Source organism: Aedes albopictus, chromosome 3 (genome assembly GCF_035046485.1).
Source record: "Aedes albopictus strain Foshan chromosome 3, AalbF5, whole genome shotgun sequence".
NCBI classification, from domain to species: domain Eukaryota; kingdom Metazoa; phylum Arthropoda; class Insecta; order Diptera; family Culicidae; genus Aedes; species Aedes albopictus.
In genome coordinates, this window is record NC_085138.1 from 221,298,626 (window position 1) to 221,318,528 (window position 19,903).

The 19,903-nt window shown below is 38.6% G+C and overlaps 1 protein-coding gene across 2 annotated transcripts in view; it reads right to left on the reverse strand.

Annotated features, from left to right (window-relative positions):
- The window catches only part of LOC109411979 (1-phosphatidylinositol 4,5-bisphosphate phosphodiesterase gamma-1), a 54,114-nt gene that overhangs the window by 6,934 nt on the left and 27,277 nt on the right, over nt 1-19,903 (reverse strand). Inside the window, exons 2-5 of one of the 2 annotated variants that reach the window (XM_062859048.1) lie at nt 14,353-14,554; nt 13,705-14,207; nt 654-1,354; nt 60-317 (exon numbers count right to left, since the gene is read on the reverse strand). In XM_062859048.1, coding sequence (XP_062715032.1) covers nt 60-317; nt 654-1,354; nt 13,705-14,207; nt 14,353-14,554 — 1,664 coding nt within the window. The remainder of the gene's footprint in view (nt 1-59; nt 318-653; nt 1,355-13,704; nt 14,208-14,352; nt 14,555-19,903) is intronic. The other variant, XM_062859049.1, reaches the window with a different exon arrangement.

Sequence of the window (19,903 nt, forward strand, 5' to 3'; positions counted from 1 at the left end):
GATTGGTTGGCAAATTTTCCGAACAGCTATACTAAACAAGCATAATGTCAGAAGCACACCTGCAATGATTAGGCTTTCCTTGACGCCAAAACGATAAGCAATAGTCTCCGACAAATGTGACGCTCTCGCGTACGAGAAATGTTCCATCACCAAGATGAGCGTACTGGCGCAAAAGACTTTCGGCTTCCTCTCGTCCACCGGACAGTTTTCCGTGGAACCAATTCTCTCCAAAGTGCAACTCATCATTCGTTACGCTCTCCTTTGGTCGCGAGAAGTTGCTCTCAAATTCGTCATCACGCACATCTTCCCGTTCCGTTCTGCATGAAATTATGTACAATGATTGGTATAAAAGACAAATACATGAAAACCGATAACCAACAAATATATTTATTTCTCGAAAAGAAATTCCTGCTCAACACAAAAAGCTTTTTTTTTATTTTGCTCATGTTTATTTTTTATAAATTTAGCTGACCTGACGTGGCGGACACATCAGTTACAACCATTGATATCTATTAATATTACTATTGTATCATGTATAATAGGTTCCAGTGGTTATTAAAGAAACCATGACTTGAATCACCTTCCTCTTTGAATGTCAACATTTAAATCAAAATACATTTTGCGTTGAGCTGGAATTGCTGCAGCATACTTACTTTTGACTATCCGTGTAAAACAGTTTGTTCTGTGTCAGAACAAAGAAGTGCGGGTTCCAAACCTTATCCACGGGATCCTCGAGAAACAATATGCCATTTTTCATGGTGTTCCTGATGTCCAACTCAGTCTCATCGGTCCGCACCAGTGCGCCATCGTTCGGCACAACGCCGTCCTCTAGCTTGCCCCCGTTTTCCGGGAGTTTTTTATGCTTCAGGATAATCTTTCTCCGCAACTGCTGCGGCGTAGGTAGCTGTAGCTCATTTTTTTCCACCTGCTGCGTCAACAGCATATCGCCAAACACTTCCTGCATTGCGTAGGCCATTTTTCTTTGCTGCCCAAGGGAGCAGTTCTGCTCAATGGACAGTATTACCGGGTATTCCGAGGTAACGAAAGCATGCTCTTTGATTGTTTTGATTACGTCCTTAAACTTAATTTTCGTTGTAAATGTGTGTCCATGGAAGATCAGTGGCATGTTGTCGGGTCCGTCCCAGCAGTCCAGCTCTATGCAGCGACATCCCATGCGCAGAGCTCGGGCGTACGCTTCGACGGAAGACTCGCTGGAGAACTGATCGCCCGTGAGATATGTATTGTGCGAGGATGAAATCCAGTAATGAGCAAGGGGGCGATTCATGTCCTGGTAAACCGAATCGCAATCACTGTCCCAGACCTCATTTTGCCTCGAAAACAGAAAGTCTATGAACTGGAACGAAATTCGTTGGATAGAAGTATATACGTCATTGATATTTTTATGTTTCAATGCCTAATTTAATTTATAGTTCTATACTTCTTAATAGGGTACTACGTGAGCGATTACAATTGACAACTGCTCTTATAACTATATAAAATTTGTGTTTATAAGAGACTAACAAGAATTGACAGAGAAGGAAATAAATACAATCGAAAAACCTTCGAAATAACTTATAGAAAGATGGGACAGGAAAGAAAGCTTAATACTAATATCACAATACGACACGGCCAACTTTGGTAAAAGAGTGTTCACAGAGGAAGAGCAACTCTACAGGAATTTGGAAACCAGCCTCTGGAACCAGGCGTCGATCCGTTCAACACCTTGGTTCGTTTTTGCTTCACACCACCACCTCGTGCCTAAAATTTGAGCTGATTTGGTTGAAATTGTTAATCGAAATTGCGCAAGATTTATTATCTCCAAAACGTTACTTAATCGCTAAAATCTTTCAAGAACTTAGGTATGTTTTGTAAAATAAAAACAAAAATCGGTTAATTAATATTTCCAGGTTTTCCCAGTTTTTGGGTAAATTTTTAGGTGTTCCAGAATTTCCGCAGGAGTTCTTCACAGGGTCTCTGCTGGGGAACCAATCGGATGTTTTACAGAGGTATTCCCATGCTTTCAGAATTTCTTACTAGATGCCGTTGGTTACTTCAGGAATTTTTATAAGAGGCAGTTTGGGATAGCTTTCCAACAGTTTCTCACGGGATTTTTGAGAGATTTTTGTAGAAGTTCTTCCAGGGATTTCTTCCAGAGTGTTTTCCGACATTTCTCTTGGTTTTCCTCGCGGGGATACGCCCACTGTTTCATTCCTGAATTATTACCTCCGGGACTACACTAACATTTTTTTTTCCGAGACGCCTCTGTTTTTCTCATAGATTTCTTTTAATTGCTTCGTTTCCCAAGTTTTCTCAGGAGACATTCCGAAGAAAAACTAGTAGGGATTCCGCTAGAAGAGCTTTGTAAAAAATCTGTAAGCAATAACATCACTTTGATCACTGCAAGAAATCCGGTAAACACTAATGAGGAAAGCCTAGAAAAAGCTCTGGAGGAAATCACGGGAAGCAATCCATGAGAAATATTTGCAATAGATTTTGTGAAAATCCCAGGAAAGTCCAGAGTAAATTCAGAAAAACTGAGAGCTATTCTGGTACCGATAACCGAGGGAATCTTTTGTGAAAAAACACTGGAGAAATTCCAAGAGAATTCTTTAGTGAAACTTCAAGAGAAATCCCGTAAGAATCTTTAGGAAAGATCCCAGTCGAAGCTCCTATAGACATAAAAAAAACTTTAGTTAACCCTCTATACTTCCCATGGTTGCTCTAGTAGAGCACCATCAATTTTCGGCGAACTCGGGATAAATGGAATTAGATAAATATGATGCAATAATTTTAAAAACATGGTTGTAACCTTATAAGGTTGATCCAACTACTAACTACTTGTTTCAATAGTGGAACTATTGATAAACATTCAAAAATCTATTGATTTACAACCAAAATTGTTTTCATTGATTTCGAAAAATTTAGCCAATTTACAATAACATTTGTTCAAGCACTTTTTTTGGAAACGCTTTTTAGCATAGATATAGTCGTTCAAAGTCGTGGGAAGGAAAGGGTTAAATGCTTGAAGAGACTTTGGTAGAAACCCTGGGAGGAACTTCTGAAGAAAATTCGAAAAAAAAAATCCTTAAGAAATCCTTGGAAGAGCTCTAGTAGCATTCTCAGGAATAACTTTTGTAGCTACTCTGGGAGAAATCCCTGAAGATCTCCAATGAAAATCCAATGCAAATGTCTTTGGGCAAAACGCAGAAGCACCTCTGGGAAAAGTCCCACGAGGAACTCTGGGAGAAATAGTGGGAAATCTCTGGAAAAAATTCGGCGAAGTAATTTTGTAGGATCCCCGTGAAAAAGTCTGAGAGAAATTTGCAGCATTTTATCGGAATCGTCGGGTTGTCGGAACTATCTGCTAGATCTTGGAGCCCTTCTCTTGTTCTTCAAGCACAGTCATCCAGATTCCTTTTTGATTTAACTTGCATTTCCAAAAATCATCCGGAGCAGTTTTCAACGTGTTCACGGAGCCACAAGCAAGTAGAAGAAGCTTATGTTCGAAACAACTAAACACTACATATTCTTTTTTATTCATATCAACATTATAGTCAACTCTGGACTCTATACTTCTGATTCTGATTTGCTAATTTATATTCATATATAGCTAATATTCTGATTTTATACCGGAATCTGAACAACCCAAGCTTTAGTAAATGTAAGCGAATGATTCCGTTTGAAATAATTAATCTTTGGTATAGAACAACCACTTTACCGGTTGTTATGCAATTACTTTTGATAGTACAAATAACAAACCAGCTAGTTTGTTTCAAATCGTTATTTTTGGTTTAATGCAACATAAGTTCATTTAAAAACTACTAATTATTTGAATTGAAATTCAACAAACGTGTTGGACCTCGAACTAAAAATCGGCGAACACCACAGAAGTTCACGGGGGAAAACCGGATAAAACTTCGAAATAAAACGCAACTCGAGAGAAATAACGATCCGCGACTTAATTTATTCGGTTACCGTCTGCGCAGTCCCTAATTCGGCGCACTTATTCGAATATACCACAAAAACATTAGCTTCAATATTAGCTTCAAATATATTTTTTGAATATTGTTTCAACAGTATTGAAATAGTTTGTGAAGAAAAAAAAACAAACTAACGAACATTATTTTGTAAAAAAATAAAATAGTGTTGCAAGTACTGGAAATTGCCTGAAATCTGTGACCGTTTGCGAAACTGCTAAAAATTGCCTCATGAGCTCAAGCATTTTGCGACATCAATAATGACGAGAATGTCTGCTTTTCCAAGCTGTCTTCGAGGAATCAGAATCGACAAAAAACAATTGAGTTTTCTTCTTCTTTTCTTAATCTTCTTGTTCTTCTTAGGTGCGCAGAATAAGGAACCGGTATTAAATAGTGGTCCTAATTCTGCGCAGACATTTCAACACTAAGTTTTGAACATATAATTAATAAACAAACATCATATAAATGCCACCATAGTTATACATAACTAGAATATTCTATGTTCCTAGCAATCCGGTAAATGTATAATTACGTTTCAACAAGTTAGTTTATAAACTTTACTTCGACTGGACTAACATGTTTATCGTTTGTAGGAAGGCGTTGTTTAAACGGTATTTCAATCGACAATATACATATTACAAATATTTATTTTTATTATCGAGAATTTGATGGCATATGTAAATTTAGTAAGAAGATAATATTTAATTAATTCTGCTTTCAAAAGCTTATGCTCATGAAGAAACTTTTGTCGTTGCTATTCTCGGAAGAACTTTCATTGCTGCTGCTTGATTCACTTCTGCCGATTTGATACGCGCTATTCTTTGCAATGCATTTCAGATTTCTTCGATTGCGCTGTTATCTTTTTCAAAATTTGGGAAAAAAAGTTCGAATATAATTAGCAAACGTAAAAAAAAACATCTTGCACCACAACAAAGTCACGCAAAAAGTTTGAACATCTAGCTTTGTGGCAAGCAGGCTTGTCCGCACTGAGCGCATGAAAATTTTGCTCTTTGGATTTACACCATGAAGCACATCACAAATTAGAAATCTTTTCATCTTATCAGATAGAAGGATGTTGAAATATTCTAAATGTCATTTAAAACTGTCAAAAAACTGCACCGCAGCGCTGCACGGGCAGTTCAAAGTGAAATTCACTGGAGTGTTTTCACCCGGGTGAAAAGCCTGGTGGCAAGTGTTGGAGGCTGTTGTAAACAAAACAAACAGCGTTGCCGAATCGACATACACGGAGAAACTGAAAAACTCAAAATTAGGTACTTTTAAACTCAATTTTGAGTTCTTTTTCATCTCCCTTTTCATGCGCTCTTTCTATTGTTGTCAGAGAGTGAAGAGAGAAACACCCCAACTTTTGCAGTTCCGTGCGTCAAGCCAACACTGAGTTTCTAGCACAGTACTCAAATTTGAGTGAATACAACCTAGTCAAAATTGCGGTTGGGTGGAAAAAACTTAAAATTAGGTATTTTTTTTCACATGGAAGCAAGCGGGAACAACCCAACAAAAACATCGATTCCATCAACTCAAAATTGGCTTGACGCACGCAACCCCGAAGTTGGGTGGAAAGAACTCACTTTTGGGTAGTTTCGTCTCTCCGTGTATGTAACTTCTGCTCATCTCATGTACACGGAGAAACTGAAAAACTCAAAATTAGGTACTTTTAAACTCAATTTTGAGTTCTTTTTCATCCCCCTTTTCATGCGCTCTTTCTGTTGTTATCAGAGAGTGAAGAGAGAAACACCCCAACTTTTACAGTTCCGTGCGTCAAGCCAACACTGAGTTTCTAGCACAGTACTCAAATTTGAGTGAATACAACCTAGTCAAAATTTCGGTTGGGTGGAAAAAACTTAATATTAAGTATTTTTTTCACATGGAAGCTGATTGATTGATTTGTCTTTATTAGAGAGACTTTCAGCCCTTGGCTGGTTCGTCTCTCCTCACATGGAAGCAAGCGGGAACAACCCAACAAAAACATCGATTCCATCAACTCAAAATTGGCTTGACGCACGCAACCCCGAAGTTGGGTGGATAGAACTCACTTTTGGGTAGTTTCGTCTCTCCGTGTAGAGGATTTCTAAGGATTACGAGTTATAAAGGTTATTGTTTTTACTTCCTCTGCAGAGTTGCCAGGTATGGGTTTTCTCTCGAAGCATGGGGCAGTATGCCCCAACAAAACCTGTTTGTTGTTTCAAACTACAATCATTTTTCTCCGTGTAGTTATAATATAGGATCTTGTACTAGTTGAGCAGGGCCCTGTAGCATAATCGGGCTAATAATATTAGCTACAAGTTACAAGTTACAAGTACTAATATTACAAGTGCTAATAATTTGTGTTGCATAAAGGCTCAATTTTCCACTAATATTATTAGCACTTGTAATATTAGTGACCATGAAAATACAAGTTGTTTTGGTTCAGTTACCTGTCAAAATTCATCCGACAGTTCACTATTAATTTGAAATGGCAGTTGATGTTTGTTTATATTCTGCATTTTTCGCGTAACATCCGGAAATAACTTCATTTATTCCGAAGATTTGCATTCTTTATACGATAGATGAAGAAAAGCATGTGCTGTTTGGATAATTTTCGACCGCTCTGAAAAAATATTTTTTTACAAAATATGGCACTGCAAGTACCTAAATTTTTAGTAAAATGTTCCAAAGATTTAATAAAGCCTGCATCCGCAATAATCGGGACACATAAATACAGCTGCAACTCTACAATATATACATTAAAATTTCTCAAATTTGGCCTTATAACATCTTAAGATGGGTTAATTGCACCTACACAATTTTATGTGAATCGGTGCAGTACTTTTTGTTGTAGCAATGATAGAGTAGAACGTGCGCCATTGAATTTTGTACAGCCCCTAGTTTTGCTTTTCAGCGCTGTAACTTTTGAATTTAGCAAAGGAAATGGCTGAAATTTTGGACACAAACCTCTCAATCTACATTTGTTGCATAGGCAAAGTTTCAAAAAAAAAATCGATGCACCATCATCAATTTCATAGCCGAAACATGCATTGGGTCCGAACGTGATTTTAGACCCTCAGACAGCAATTAGTCAGTACCCTTACCCGATCAGAAAGGCATAACAAAAACATAACATAATTATATCAACGGTTGATATCTATATCAAGGTTTGTTATATTTAGATATATTTGTTGGAATCGGTACGAAAACTAGTTTGTATTATTTCAAGGTTCTAACAAAGTTAGTTACAATAAATGAATATGTGATTTGATCATCATTATATCAACATTATAACAAACTCAGTAATAATTTTTAAAATGCAATGTGTAACTAATCAATATTTTTTGGTGGTGTTTAGTGCGTAAATTAACCGCTGTATGGCGCCATTGTGTTTAGAAAATACACAATTGTTGATATCCTTTATTATGTGAACTACCAAAAAGCTCATGTCTTCATCAAATTTGTACAGAAAGCTTATGACTTCGGAAGGTGGAAAATAAGGTAAGCAACTCCACCATTACGTGATGATATTAGGTAATTTTAAATGTGTCTCATCATGATCCAGATCACCTGCACAGTTCGTATGTTCAGCAAAGTAGTCCATGATTCTTGAAATTCTCGAATGGTGTAAAATTGTATGCGCAATTTCACTACTACGAGCTATTTGATATGTTAAATCTCATTATTCTGCTGTATTAGGAAGTTCGGATCATCACTCATCAGCGAAGTTGTCGAGAAGTCCTTGGCTCTCAAGTGGAAAATGTTATGTGTAATTGAATTGAGGCGTTTACAGTATTTTGTACATGACTTACAGGTTGAATGTTTATTATGGATGGCTACGGAGTACTTTCAGGGAATATTTATAGAGATAAGAAAAGTATTTCTCTTGTAGGTCTTCTAGGGAGCTCACTAGAAGTTCTTCCAGAGATCTCTCCGAGAGTTTTCTCTACGATTCCCACGCGAATTCTTACTGACGATCGTCAAGTCAAATATTCAAATATTTCTCCAAAAGTTCTTAAAGAAATTTCCCCTAGAGTTCCTCTAGAAATTGTGGTTGGAGAATTCTTCAGCTACTTCTCCAAGGATGTCTTAAGAAAAGCTTCCGATGATTCCTACACAAAATTACTCTAAAGATTCCTACGGTAATTCCTCCAAGGAATTCCTCTAGAGATTTTTTCCAATAATTTTCAAAGGTTTCCTCTAGAAATTTCTGCAAAAAATCCATAAGAAATTCCTCCACGTATTCTTCCGGGTAATCCTCTAAGGAATCCTTCAACAATTCCTCCATGACTTTTTTCCATGACCTTCTTCAATTCAATTCTTCAAAGAACTTTGCCTCAAGGATTTGTTGGAAGATTAGTTCATATACATGTTGAGATCCCAAGTAAACTACTCCTATGAACCATCATCTCTGATCAAAGAACACGAGAACACATTTCAATTCACCAATTATATTTCACCTACCAGATTACGTCACCTTTGATCTGTCGGAGCTCTCAACTTAAACTACTAATATGAATTCAATTGTACAGTAAACAGATCATTCGTGATAGGGATTTCCCGCAAGGTTTAATTTAAGTTTAAAATCCAACATACATTTCGTCCCTTAAGAATTTCTTCAGAGAATCCAAAAGGGAGATTCTTTAAGACATTCTTAGCAAATTACTTCAGCCTATGAATCAACAATTCCTTAAAGAATTCTCCATCAGGGAAAATCCATCAGAAATTCTGAAGGATCTCAGTAATTAATTAAGTTCTAGTTTTAAAGTTAAACTTTTCAATCCAATTCCAATTTCTTCAAAGTTTCTTAGTATATGGTCACTCAGTCTCTGTTGTGAATATCACTACAATTAACTACAGCTTTTTTCCGCATAGATAATCTGTGTATGCATATCTGCCGATCGAAATAGTTATGTACTAGCAAATGAAGTGTAGTTGTTTTGTTGAAGTTAAGAATTTGCGGTGGATATTCCTACCGAAACATTCACCACGTAAGCGCCATAATACTACTGAACAACTTTGCAGAAGGAATATCATTAATTAATAATAATGAAATAAAACATGCCAAAAAAACGCTTTAAACATTTAAATAAACGCTGGCGCAACTAGTGCTTAGTTACACACTTTTCACTATTTGAAAGTCATTAGCTATCTGTTCAATTAAGTTAATAACGCGAAGATATAACTGCTATCAACTGTATTAAGAACAGTTTCGTGTGACGTCCATTCGCGTAGGTACAGCAATGTGGGCTCCAGCTCCGAAGTAGTGAACGCTGGCTCTAGTGCACAACAAGCGCACATGACATTGAAGCTGAGGGACTAAATGGGATGTAGTAACGTGCATGGTGACGTCATAACTGGGTATGGTGACGTCATACTTTCCCTCTCCGGTATGTTGGATCAGCAGGTCTATTTATAGAGGAGCTACCAATATGAAGAACCATTTCAGCATATATCGCCCCTCACTTTAAGTGCTGTGATGGCCTCACTGGTAAAAACGACGAGCTCCTGTTCTAGGATCTAGCCGTCGTAGGTTCGAATCCCTGGGTTTTATGTATACTACGTGGAGAAGTTTTTTGATGTCATTAACTTTTTACTAAAAATAAAATTTCACTCTAAAAATTGATTACCCAAAAATGAGTTAATTTTTACACTACTTAATTTTTACTCAATATATTTATAACTGCTTTATAACAACATGTGTTATAATTTGATTGATTTTTTATATCTCATTTTGTTATAAGCTTGTTATAATTGTATCAAGACCTGTTATAATTATGTTATAACTAGAGCAATTTTAGTTATAATTTATGTTATTTTAACACCTAACCGGCGAATTTTATAACTCATTCTGTTATGAAAAATCTTTGAAATAAATAACTTAATCGGTTATAATTTTGTTATGCCTTTCTGATCGGGTTAGTCCCTCAGCTTCAATGTCATGTGCGCTTGTTGTGCACTAGAGCCAGCGTTCACTACTTCGGAGCTGGAGCCCACATTGCTGTACCTACGCGAATGGACGTCACACGAAACTGTTCTTAATACAGTTGATAGCAGTTATATCTTCGCGTTATTAACTTAATTGAACAGATAGCTAATGACTTTCAAATAGTGAAAAGTGTGTAACTAAGCACTAGTTGCGCCAGCGTTTATTTAAATGTTTAAAGCGTTTTTTTGGCATGTTTTATTTCATTATTATTAATTAATGATATTCCTTCTGCAAAGTTGTTCAGTAGTATTATGGCGCTTACGTGGTGAATGTTTCGGTAGGAATATCCACCGCAAATTCTTAACTTCAACAAAACAACTACACTTCATTTGCTAGTACATAACTATTTCGATCGGCAGATATGCATACACAGATTATCTATGCGGAAAAAAGCTGTAGTTAATTGTAGTGATATTCACAACAGAGACTGAGTGACCATATACTAAGAAACTTTGAAGAAATTGGAATTGGATTGAAAAGTTTAACTTTAAAACTAGAACTTAATTAATTACTGAGATCCTTCAGAATTTCTGATGGATTTTCCCTGATGGAGAATTCTTTAAGGAATTTTTGATTCATAGGCTGAAGTAATTTGCTAAGAATGTCTTAAAGAATCTCCCTTTTGGATTCTCTGAAGAAATTCTTAAGGGACGAAATATATGTTGGATTTTAAACTTAAATTAAACCTTGCGGGAAATCCCTATCACGAATGATCTGTTTACTGTACAATTGAATTCATATTAGTAGTTTAAGTTGAGAGCTCCGACAGATCAAAGGTGACGTAATCTGGTAGGTGAAATATAATTGGTGAATTGAAATGTGTTCTCGTGTTCTTTGATCAGAGATGATGGTTCATAGGAGTAGTTTACTTGGGATCTCAACATGTATATGAACTAATCTTCCAACAAATCCTTGAGGCAAAGTTCTTTGAAGAATTGAATTGAAGAAGGTCATGGAAAAAAGTCATGGAGGAATTGTTGAAGGATTCCTTAGAGGATTACCCGGAAGAATACGTGGAGGAATTTCTTATGGATTTTTTGCAGAAATTTCTAGAGGAAACCTTTGAAAATTATTGGAAAAAATCTCTAGAGGAATTCCTTGGAGGAATTACCGTAGGAATCTTTAGAGTAATTTTGTGTAGGAATCATCGGAAGCTTTTCTTAAGACATCCTTGGAGAAGTAGCTGAAGAATTCTCCAACCACAATTTCTAGAGGAACTCTAGGGGAAATTTCTTTAAGAACTTTTGGAGAAATATTTGAATATTTGACTTGACGATCGTCAGTAAGAATTCGCGTGGGAATCGTAGAGAAAACTCTCGGAGAGATCTCTGGAAGAACTTCTAGTGAGCTCCCTAGAAGACCTACAAGAGAAATACTTTTCTTATCTCTATAAATATTCCCTGAAAGTACTCCGTAGCCATCCATAATAAACATTCAACCTGTAAGTCATGTACAAAATACTGTAAACGCCTCAATTCAATTACACATAACATTTTCCACTTGAGAGCCAAGGACTTCTCGACAACTTCGCTGATGAGTGATGATCCGAACTTCCTAATACAGCAGAATAATGAGATTTAACATATCAAATAGCTCGTAGTAGTGAAATTGCGCATACAATTTTACACCATTCGAGAATTTCAAGAATCATGGACTACTTTGCTGAACATACGAACTGTGCAGGTGATCTGGATCATGATGAGACACATTTAAAATTACCTAATATCATCACGTAATGGTGGAGTTGCTTACCTTATTTTCCACCTTCCGAAGTCATAAGCTTTCTGTACAAATTTGATGAAGACATGAGCTTTTTGGTAGTTCACATAATAAAGGATATCAACAATTGTGTATTTTCTAAACACAATGGCGCCATACAGCGGTTAATTTACGCACTAAACACCACCAAAAAATATTGATTAGTTACACATTGCATTTTAAAAATTATTACTGAGTTTGTTATAATGTTGATATAATGATGATCAAATCACATATTCATTTATTGTAACTAACTTTGTTAGAACCTTGAAATAATACAAACTAGTTTTCGTACCGATTCCAACAAATATATCTAAATATAACAAACCTTGATATAGATATCAACCGTTGATATAATTATGTTATGTTTTTGTTATGCCTTTCTGATCGGGAAATGGGATGTAGTAACGTGCATGGTGACGTCATAACTGGGTATGGTGACGTCATACTTTCCCTCTCCGGTATGTTGGATCAGCAGGTCTATTTATAGAGGAGCTACCAATATGAAGAACCATTTCAGCATATATCGCCCCTCACTTTAAGTGCTGTGATGGCCTCACTGGTAAAAACGACGAGCTCCTGTTCTAGGATCTAGCCGTCGTAGGTTCGAATCCCTGGGTTTTATGTATACTACGTGGAGAAGTTTTTTGATGCCATTAACTTTTTACTAAAAATAAAATTTCACTCTAAAAATTGATTACCCAAAAATGAGTTAATTTTTACACTACTTAATTTTTACTCAATATATTTATAACTGCTTTATAACAACATGTGTTATAATTTGATTGATTTTTTATATCTCATTTTGTTATAAGCTTGTTATAATTGTATCAAGACCTGTTATAATTATGTTATAACTAGAGCAATTTTAGTTATAATTTATGTTATTTTAACACCTAACCGGCGAATTTTATAACTCATTCTGTTATGAAAAATCTTTGAAATAAATAACTTAATCGGTTATAATTTTGTTATGCCTTTCTGATCGGGCAGGTGTACCTATTTTGGGCACTTCTACTATAACTTAGTCACTTTCATTTTGTATAGTTTCATTTAATTCGGAGTGAAAAGGTTTGGGTGTGTACTGTGTAGCATCTTTTGATGCATTTCGTAAGAAATACACTTTAACTTCTAGTTATTTTTCCGTTGGAATGGGTTCGATTTAAATTTTATCGGACTATTGATTTTTCAAATAAAATCCCCCACTGTGCACCATGCCAACGCCGCTGATAGTAATCAGCGAGAAGCGAATCAATTAAAACAACAACAAAACTGATAGGCTCGCATCGCCAGTCTAACGAAGTGGCATGCTTGAGTGGATCGCATCCAACGTGCGTCGATTATTTCACACCAAGCAAGCAAATGAGGGGCACGCTTGCTCGTTGCGTATGATATATTTTTTTTTCGCAAATATTGTTTATATATGCATGCCCTATCCGAAGCGACTGCATGTGCTTTTTCCTATGGCAGCGATGATAAAAATCTGGTGCAGTCCCGACTGGACGCTAATAACTAACGCAAACTCAAAATAGAAAACAAATATTAGGAGAAAATCAGATGAAAGTATCCGAGGAAATGATTAAACGATATCCTAGCCAATGGAGTTTTAGATGCTAACGACAGCCCTATACCATTTCCTCGAAAGACATTTCTAGGAAATGTACCATTTCGGGAAATGGTTTTCTGAAAAATGTTTTCCATGAAATGTAATAGAATCTTCATCAACCCTATAGTTAGTAAGTATAATCAATGGCTTAAAGGAATAACATTTTGATATCTTATTCGGCTCAGGTTGCCAATTACTGCCCGTGAAGATAACACAACAACACATGATTCGCCCACTGAGTGCTGCTAATAATGACTAATAAAATTATCACATATGCTTCGTGCGATGTAACTCATTTCCACCAGTGGACATGAAGTAACCACACATCGTATTAAGGTTGATAACAATATCGATTTTTGCGTTTCAGAGGAGTCTGTTCTCTTTTAACTCACCTCCTGAATCTTCAGATAGGGTTCCTGCACATCCCGGATGGGGTCCTGGACGTATTCCCGGATGAAATTGGATGTTGCTTTTTCATCGTTCCCAAGCGGATCGTTTTGTACTTCCAGGAGAAACTTTTGAAACTCTTTCAGCGTCACTGTTTGTCCGTTTTTAGAATACGGCATGCAACCGTCGAAATAGTCCTGAACGATGTTGGGCGATGTCATGAGCTTCTGGTAGAGCCGGGTAAAGTCGTCGAATCCGAGCTCGTTCCGTCGTCGACAGTCCACTTCGTGGAATACTTCGTTCAGTTTGGCGGTGGTTATCTTGCAGTTCACTTTGGGAAGGAATGATTTGACCTCCTTCAGTGTTACAGTTTCACGGTGATTTTCCATGGCATAGAACTCCTTTCGGAGCCACCGTTCGACCTGGAGCCAGTAGGGGGCATTGATTGTGTCGGCGACCATGTATTTTAGGCCCTTTATCCACATGTCGCATTCTTTTTCCGAAAGAGCTGAAATTGAGTGGCAACAACAACAGTTCGATTAGGACCAGTTCAGATGGAAGCAGTCAACACAAACGTTGAATAACAAGCATTTAAAAATCATTGAGTAAAGTTAGGAGCGCCTATCTTAAACATTCCATAAAGCAATACTTACCAACAACCGAAAGTGAACGCAGTTTGAACTCGCTTCCGTAGAACACCACGAAACATTTGCGCAGTTCGATCTTCTTGGTCTCTTCGGGCCATTTCTCAAAATCTTTCGAACTTTTGCCTAGCCGAACTTCTTTCACCTCTCGCAGCTCCAGGGCGTCCTCGAAATTCGCCCGACTATTTTGCGACGGAGAAGACCACGTTACCTTCCAGGAAAAAAAAGAAAAAAACATACAAATTTTTACGCACCAAACCAATGCACATTGGGGGAAAAAACCAAGGTGGTCAAAATTAATAACTTTCTCGTCACGAGGCCATGAAGGAAAACCAATAGCTTATTCAAATAGTTTTTTTAAGGATTGAATGGTGAAAGTTTCATCGGAAATTAACATGATTTGCCTTTACAATTTAGGCTGTTTGTATAACATCCGGATAAAGTACCAGAGGAACTCCCGATGGAAATCCCGGAGGAAAACCTGAAGGATTTTTTTTTTGAGACTACCCCTGGGGGCATCTCACTTACTCCAAAAGGAACTCTTGAAAGAACTCTCGAAGGAACTCCAGGTAGAACTACCGGAAGAACTCTCGTAGGAATTCCTAGAGAAACTCCTGTGCGAAGTTTTGAAATAACTCTTGAAGGAATTGTCTTGAAAAAAATCTGGAAACTCTATAAGTAATTTCCGGAGAAACTTCTGCAAAAATTCCGGGAAGATCTCAAGGAGGAAATTCTAGAGGAACTTCTGGAGGAGCTCCAGAAGGAATTCCCGGAGAATCTCTTGGATGAATTTAGAAATAACTCATAAAGGAATAAGCGGAAAAACACCGGAGCCTGTGAAGAAATACCCGGGGTAACTCCTGGAGCCATAACTATAGGAACTTATGGAGCAATTTCCAGAGAAACTCCTGTTGCAATTTCCAGAGAAACTCCTGTTGCAATTCCCGGAGGAACTCGTGGAGCAACTCCCGGAGGAACTCGTGGAGCAATTCTCTGAGAAACTCTGTAGAAATATCTTGCAAAACTACTGAAGCAATTCCTGAATTCCTAGAGCAATACTTGGAACATTTCATTTCATGAAGCAACGCTCGGAGAAACTCTAGGAACAATTTACAGGGAAACTTCTGTAGGAATATTTTGATGTACCCTTGGAGCAATTTCCGGAGGAGCTTCTAGAGAAATTCGCTGCGGAGCTCCTGGAGCAACTCCCGAAAGAATTCTAGGAGAAGCTCGTGGAGTAAATCTCGGAAGAACTACTGCAGCGATTCGCGGAGCAACTTTTGGAAAAATTTCTGAGGAACTCCTGGAACAATCTCCGGAGGAATTTGGTGAGCAATACTCGGAGGAATTCCCGGTGCAACTACTGAAGAAATTCCTGGAGCAACACCCGGGGGAAATCCTGGAAGAATTCTTGCAGAAACTCCATGAACAAATTTCGGTGAATTGTCCAGAGATTCTTTAAGAAATTTCCCCAGTGGTTCCAGAAAGAATTCCTCAAGCAATATTTAGAGATTCCTCGAGCACTTCGTTCAGGGACTCCTCCAGGGATTTTTCCAGAAATTCCTACAAGAGTATCCAACAGTGCTTCAGGGGTTCTCCCAAGATTTCCTCCATTGATTCCTACAAAGATTCCTCCGTTAATTCCTGCAGGGATCCCTCCAGGAATTTCTCCAGGGATTCCCCCAGGAATATCCACCAAGAAATCCTCCAGGGATTTTTCCAGGAATTCTTCCAGGAATGCATTCAGGGATTGCTGCAGGCATATCCACCACGAAGGCCTCCAGGGATTCCAACAGTAATTCCTGCAGGGATTTATCCACGGACTCCTCCAGTAATTCCTCCATGAGTTTCTCCAGGGATTCCTCCAAACATATCTTCAGGAATTCCTCCATGGATTCCTAGAGGAATTCCTTCAGGGACTCCTCCAGGGATTTCTCCAGGAACTCCTCTAGGGATTTCTCCAGGAATTCCTCTAGGGATTCCACCAGGAATATCCACCAGGAGGAAGTCCTCCAGGAATTCCTCCATGAATTCCTTCACGAATTTGGTCAGCTATTCCTCCATGAATTCCTTCAAGGATTCCTCCAGGGATTACTCCAGAAATTCCTTCAAGGATTTCTGCAGCAATTCCCCCAGGGATTTCTACAGGAATTCATATAGAAACTCCTCCAGAAAATTCTCCAGAATTTCTCCTGGAATTCCTCCAGGGATTTCTCCAAGAATTCCTCCAGGGATTCTTCCAGGATTTTCTCCTGAAATTCCTCCAGTAATTTCTCCAGAGTTTGCTTCAGGAATTTCTACTGGAATTCCTCCAGGAATTTCTACAGGAATTCCTCCAGATAATATCTCCAGGAATTTTTCCAAAAAAATCCTTCAAGGATTTTTCAAAGAATTCCACCAGGGATTTCTCCAGGAATTCCTCCGGTAATAGCTCCTGAAGTTCCTCCAGGAATATCGCCAGGAGTTCCATCGGGAATACTTCCGGGAGTTCCTCCGGGAATTGCTGCAGGATTTTCTCACGGAATGACTCCACAAGGAGTACCTCTAGGAATTCCTCCAGGAATTCTCCCAGAAATTCTAAGAAATTCCCCCAGGGATTCTTCCAGGAGTTCTTCCGGGAATTCCTTCAGGAGTTCCCCCGAGTATACTGCCAACGGTCCCCTGGGATTTGCTGCAGAAGTTTCTCAAGGAATTGTCCCTGGAGCTCCTCCAGTAGTTCTCCAGAAATTCTCAGGAGTTCCTCCAGGAATTCTTCTAGGAGTTCCTCCGAGAGATTCTCCAGGAGTTCCTCCAGGCAGGCTTGTCCGCACTGAGCGCATGAAAATTCTGCTCTTTGGATTTACACCATCAAGCACATCATAAATTATAAATCTTTTCATCTTATCAGATAGAAGGATGTTGAAATATTGTAAATGTCATTTCGAACTGTCAAAAAACCGCACCGCAGAGCCACACGGAGCGCGCAAAGAGATTTTCACCCGGGTGAAAACACTCTAGTGAATTTCATTTTGAACGGCCCGAGTGGCGCTACGGTGCGATTTTTTGACAGTTCGAAATGACATTTACAATATTTCAACATCCTTCTATCTGATAAGATGAAAAGATTTATAATTTATGATGTGCTTGATGGTGTAAATCCAAAGAGCAGAATTTTCATGCGCTCAGTGCGGACAAGCCTGCCTCCAGGAATAACTACATAAGTTCCTTCAGCAATTTCTCAAAAAAAAAAAATCCTCTGGAAATTCCTCCAGGAATTCCTCTAGGAACTCTTGGGAGAAACTCCTGGAGATGTTTCCGGAAGAACTCCTGGAGGTATTTCCGAAGGAACTCCCGAAGGAATTCTTGGAGCAATTCCCAGAGGAACTCCTGAAGCAATTCCCACAGTACCTCCTGGAACAATTTTCGGAGGAACTCTTTCCTCCGTTCCACCGTGAATTTCACCAGGAGCTTCTCCGGAAATTGTTCCTGAAGTTCCTACGGAAATTCCTCCAGCAGTCCTTCCAGAAATGACGAATTTGATTTTAATATTAGTAGAATAGAGTTTAAAAATAGGATTAATTATCGGTCTGTGTAGTTTTTCTAACTAAAGACGGCAAATAAATAAATAAATAAAGAAATCCCTCCAGGAGTAACTTCATTAATTCCTCCAGAAATTCCTTCAAGAGCTCCTTCAAAAAATCCATCAGGAGCTTCTTCAGAAGTTCCTTTAAGAATTCCTACAGAAGTTCCTTCAAGAACTTCTCCTGGAGTTCCTCCAGGAATTCCTCCTGCAGTTCCTCCAGTAAATCCTACAGTTCCTCCGGGAATTCCTCCGAAAATTCTTCCAAAAATTTCTCCAGGAATTGCTCCGGGACTTTTTTTAGGAGTTCCTCCGAAAATATTTCCAGGAGTTCCTCCAGGAATACTTTCAGGAATTTCTCCAGGAATTGTTGTAGAAGTTTCTCAGGGAATTGCCTCAACAGTTTCTCGAGGAATTCCTCCAGGAGTTCCTCCGCGAACTCCTCCAGGAATTCTGGCAGGAGTTCCTATGGAAATACCTCTAGGATTCCGGGAATACCTCAAGGATTTACTATGGGAATACCTACAGGAAAGCCTCTGAGAATACCTCCTGGGCTTTCTCCGGAAACACCACCAGGAGCTCTTCCGGGAATACCTACAGGAATTCATATGGAAATACCTATAGGAGTTCCTCCGAGAATACCTCCAGAAGTTAATCCGGGAATACCTCCATGATTTCCTCCGCGAATTTCACCAGGAGTTTCTCCGGGAATTTTTCCTGGAGTTCCTCCAAAATACCCTCCGGGAATTCCTCCAAGAGCTCCTCCAAAAAATCTACCAGGAGCTTCTCCAGGAGTTCCTCCGGGAATTCTTCCAGGAGTTACTCCGGGAGTACTTTCAGCAATTTTTCCGGGTATTGCTGCAGGAGTTTCTCAGGCAATTGTCCCAGTAGTTTCTCGAGGAATTTCTCCACTAATTCCTCCAGGAGTTCCTTTGAGAATACCTACAGGAATTTCTCCAGGCATACCTCCAGGGGTTCCCTGAGATTAGCTGCAGAAGTTTCTTAAGGAATTGCTCCAGAAGTTCCTTCAGGAGTTATTCCAGGAATTCTTCCAGGAGTTCCACCGGGAATTCCTCCAGGAGTTCCTCCAGGAATTTCTGTGGTAATACCTCCAGGAGAAACAGGGGCAATTCTTGGAGAAACTCCTGCAGCAATGAATTAGATGCTTTGGCTGCTTTCCCACTCTCCGCATCGACTAACTTGGCACTAGCTTCTATGCGCGAAAAATCACTAAAAGTAAATCGCAAAAATATTGAATGGCGAATAGCATCTAAAGGCGTATTTCTCGAAGTGGAACACATTATTCGAAAAACTATTTGGTAGCGGTTGTGCACAATGATGACTGGTTTGGTGCCTACCAAATATTTTTTTCGGTAAAAGCTTTTCATTTCGAGAAATTCGAGTTTAGATGCTTTTCGTCATACAAAATAAAATGATTTTACTCCTGCTGACCAAAATTGAACGCACTCCCGGAAGAACTAAAGCAATTCTCGAAGGAAGTCCTGGACATTTCATGGAGGAACTACTAGAGCAATTCCTGTAGGAACTCGTGAAGCGATTCTGGATGTAACTTCTGTAGGAATTTCCAAAGGAACTTTTAAAGCAGCTCGCGAAGGATCTCTTCAAGAAATTCACGTAATAACTCCTACAGTAATTTCCGACGGAACACCTGAAGTGATTCTCAAGGGGAGCTCTTGAAGGAATTTCCGTAGGAACCCCAGGAGAAATTCTTGGAGGATCTCCTGGAAAAATTACCGAAAGAATTCTCGAATAACTCCTAGAGGAATTCTCTATAGAGCTCCTCGAAACATTCTTGAAAAACATCTTAAAAAACTCCTGGAGGATCTTCCAAAGGAATTGCCGGATGAATTCCACTGAGAGAGCGGGACTCATGAAAAAGAGTTCAGTCAAAATCCTTGAAAATTTCCCGTTGGAAATTTCAAAGGCATTTGCTACGAAGCTTCTAGATGATTCCCCAGTGAAGCATCTAAAAAATCCTTG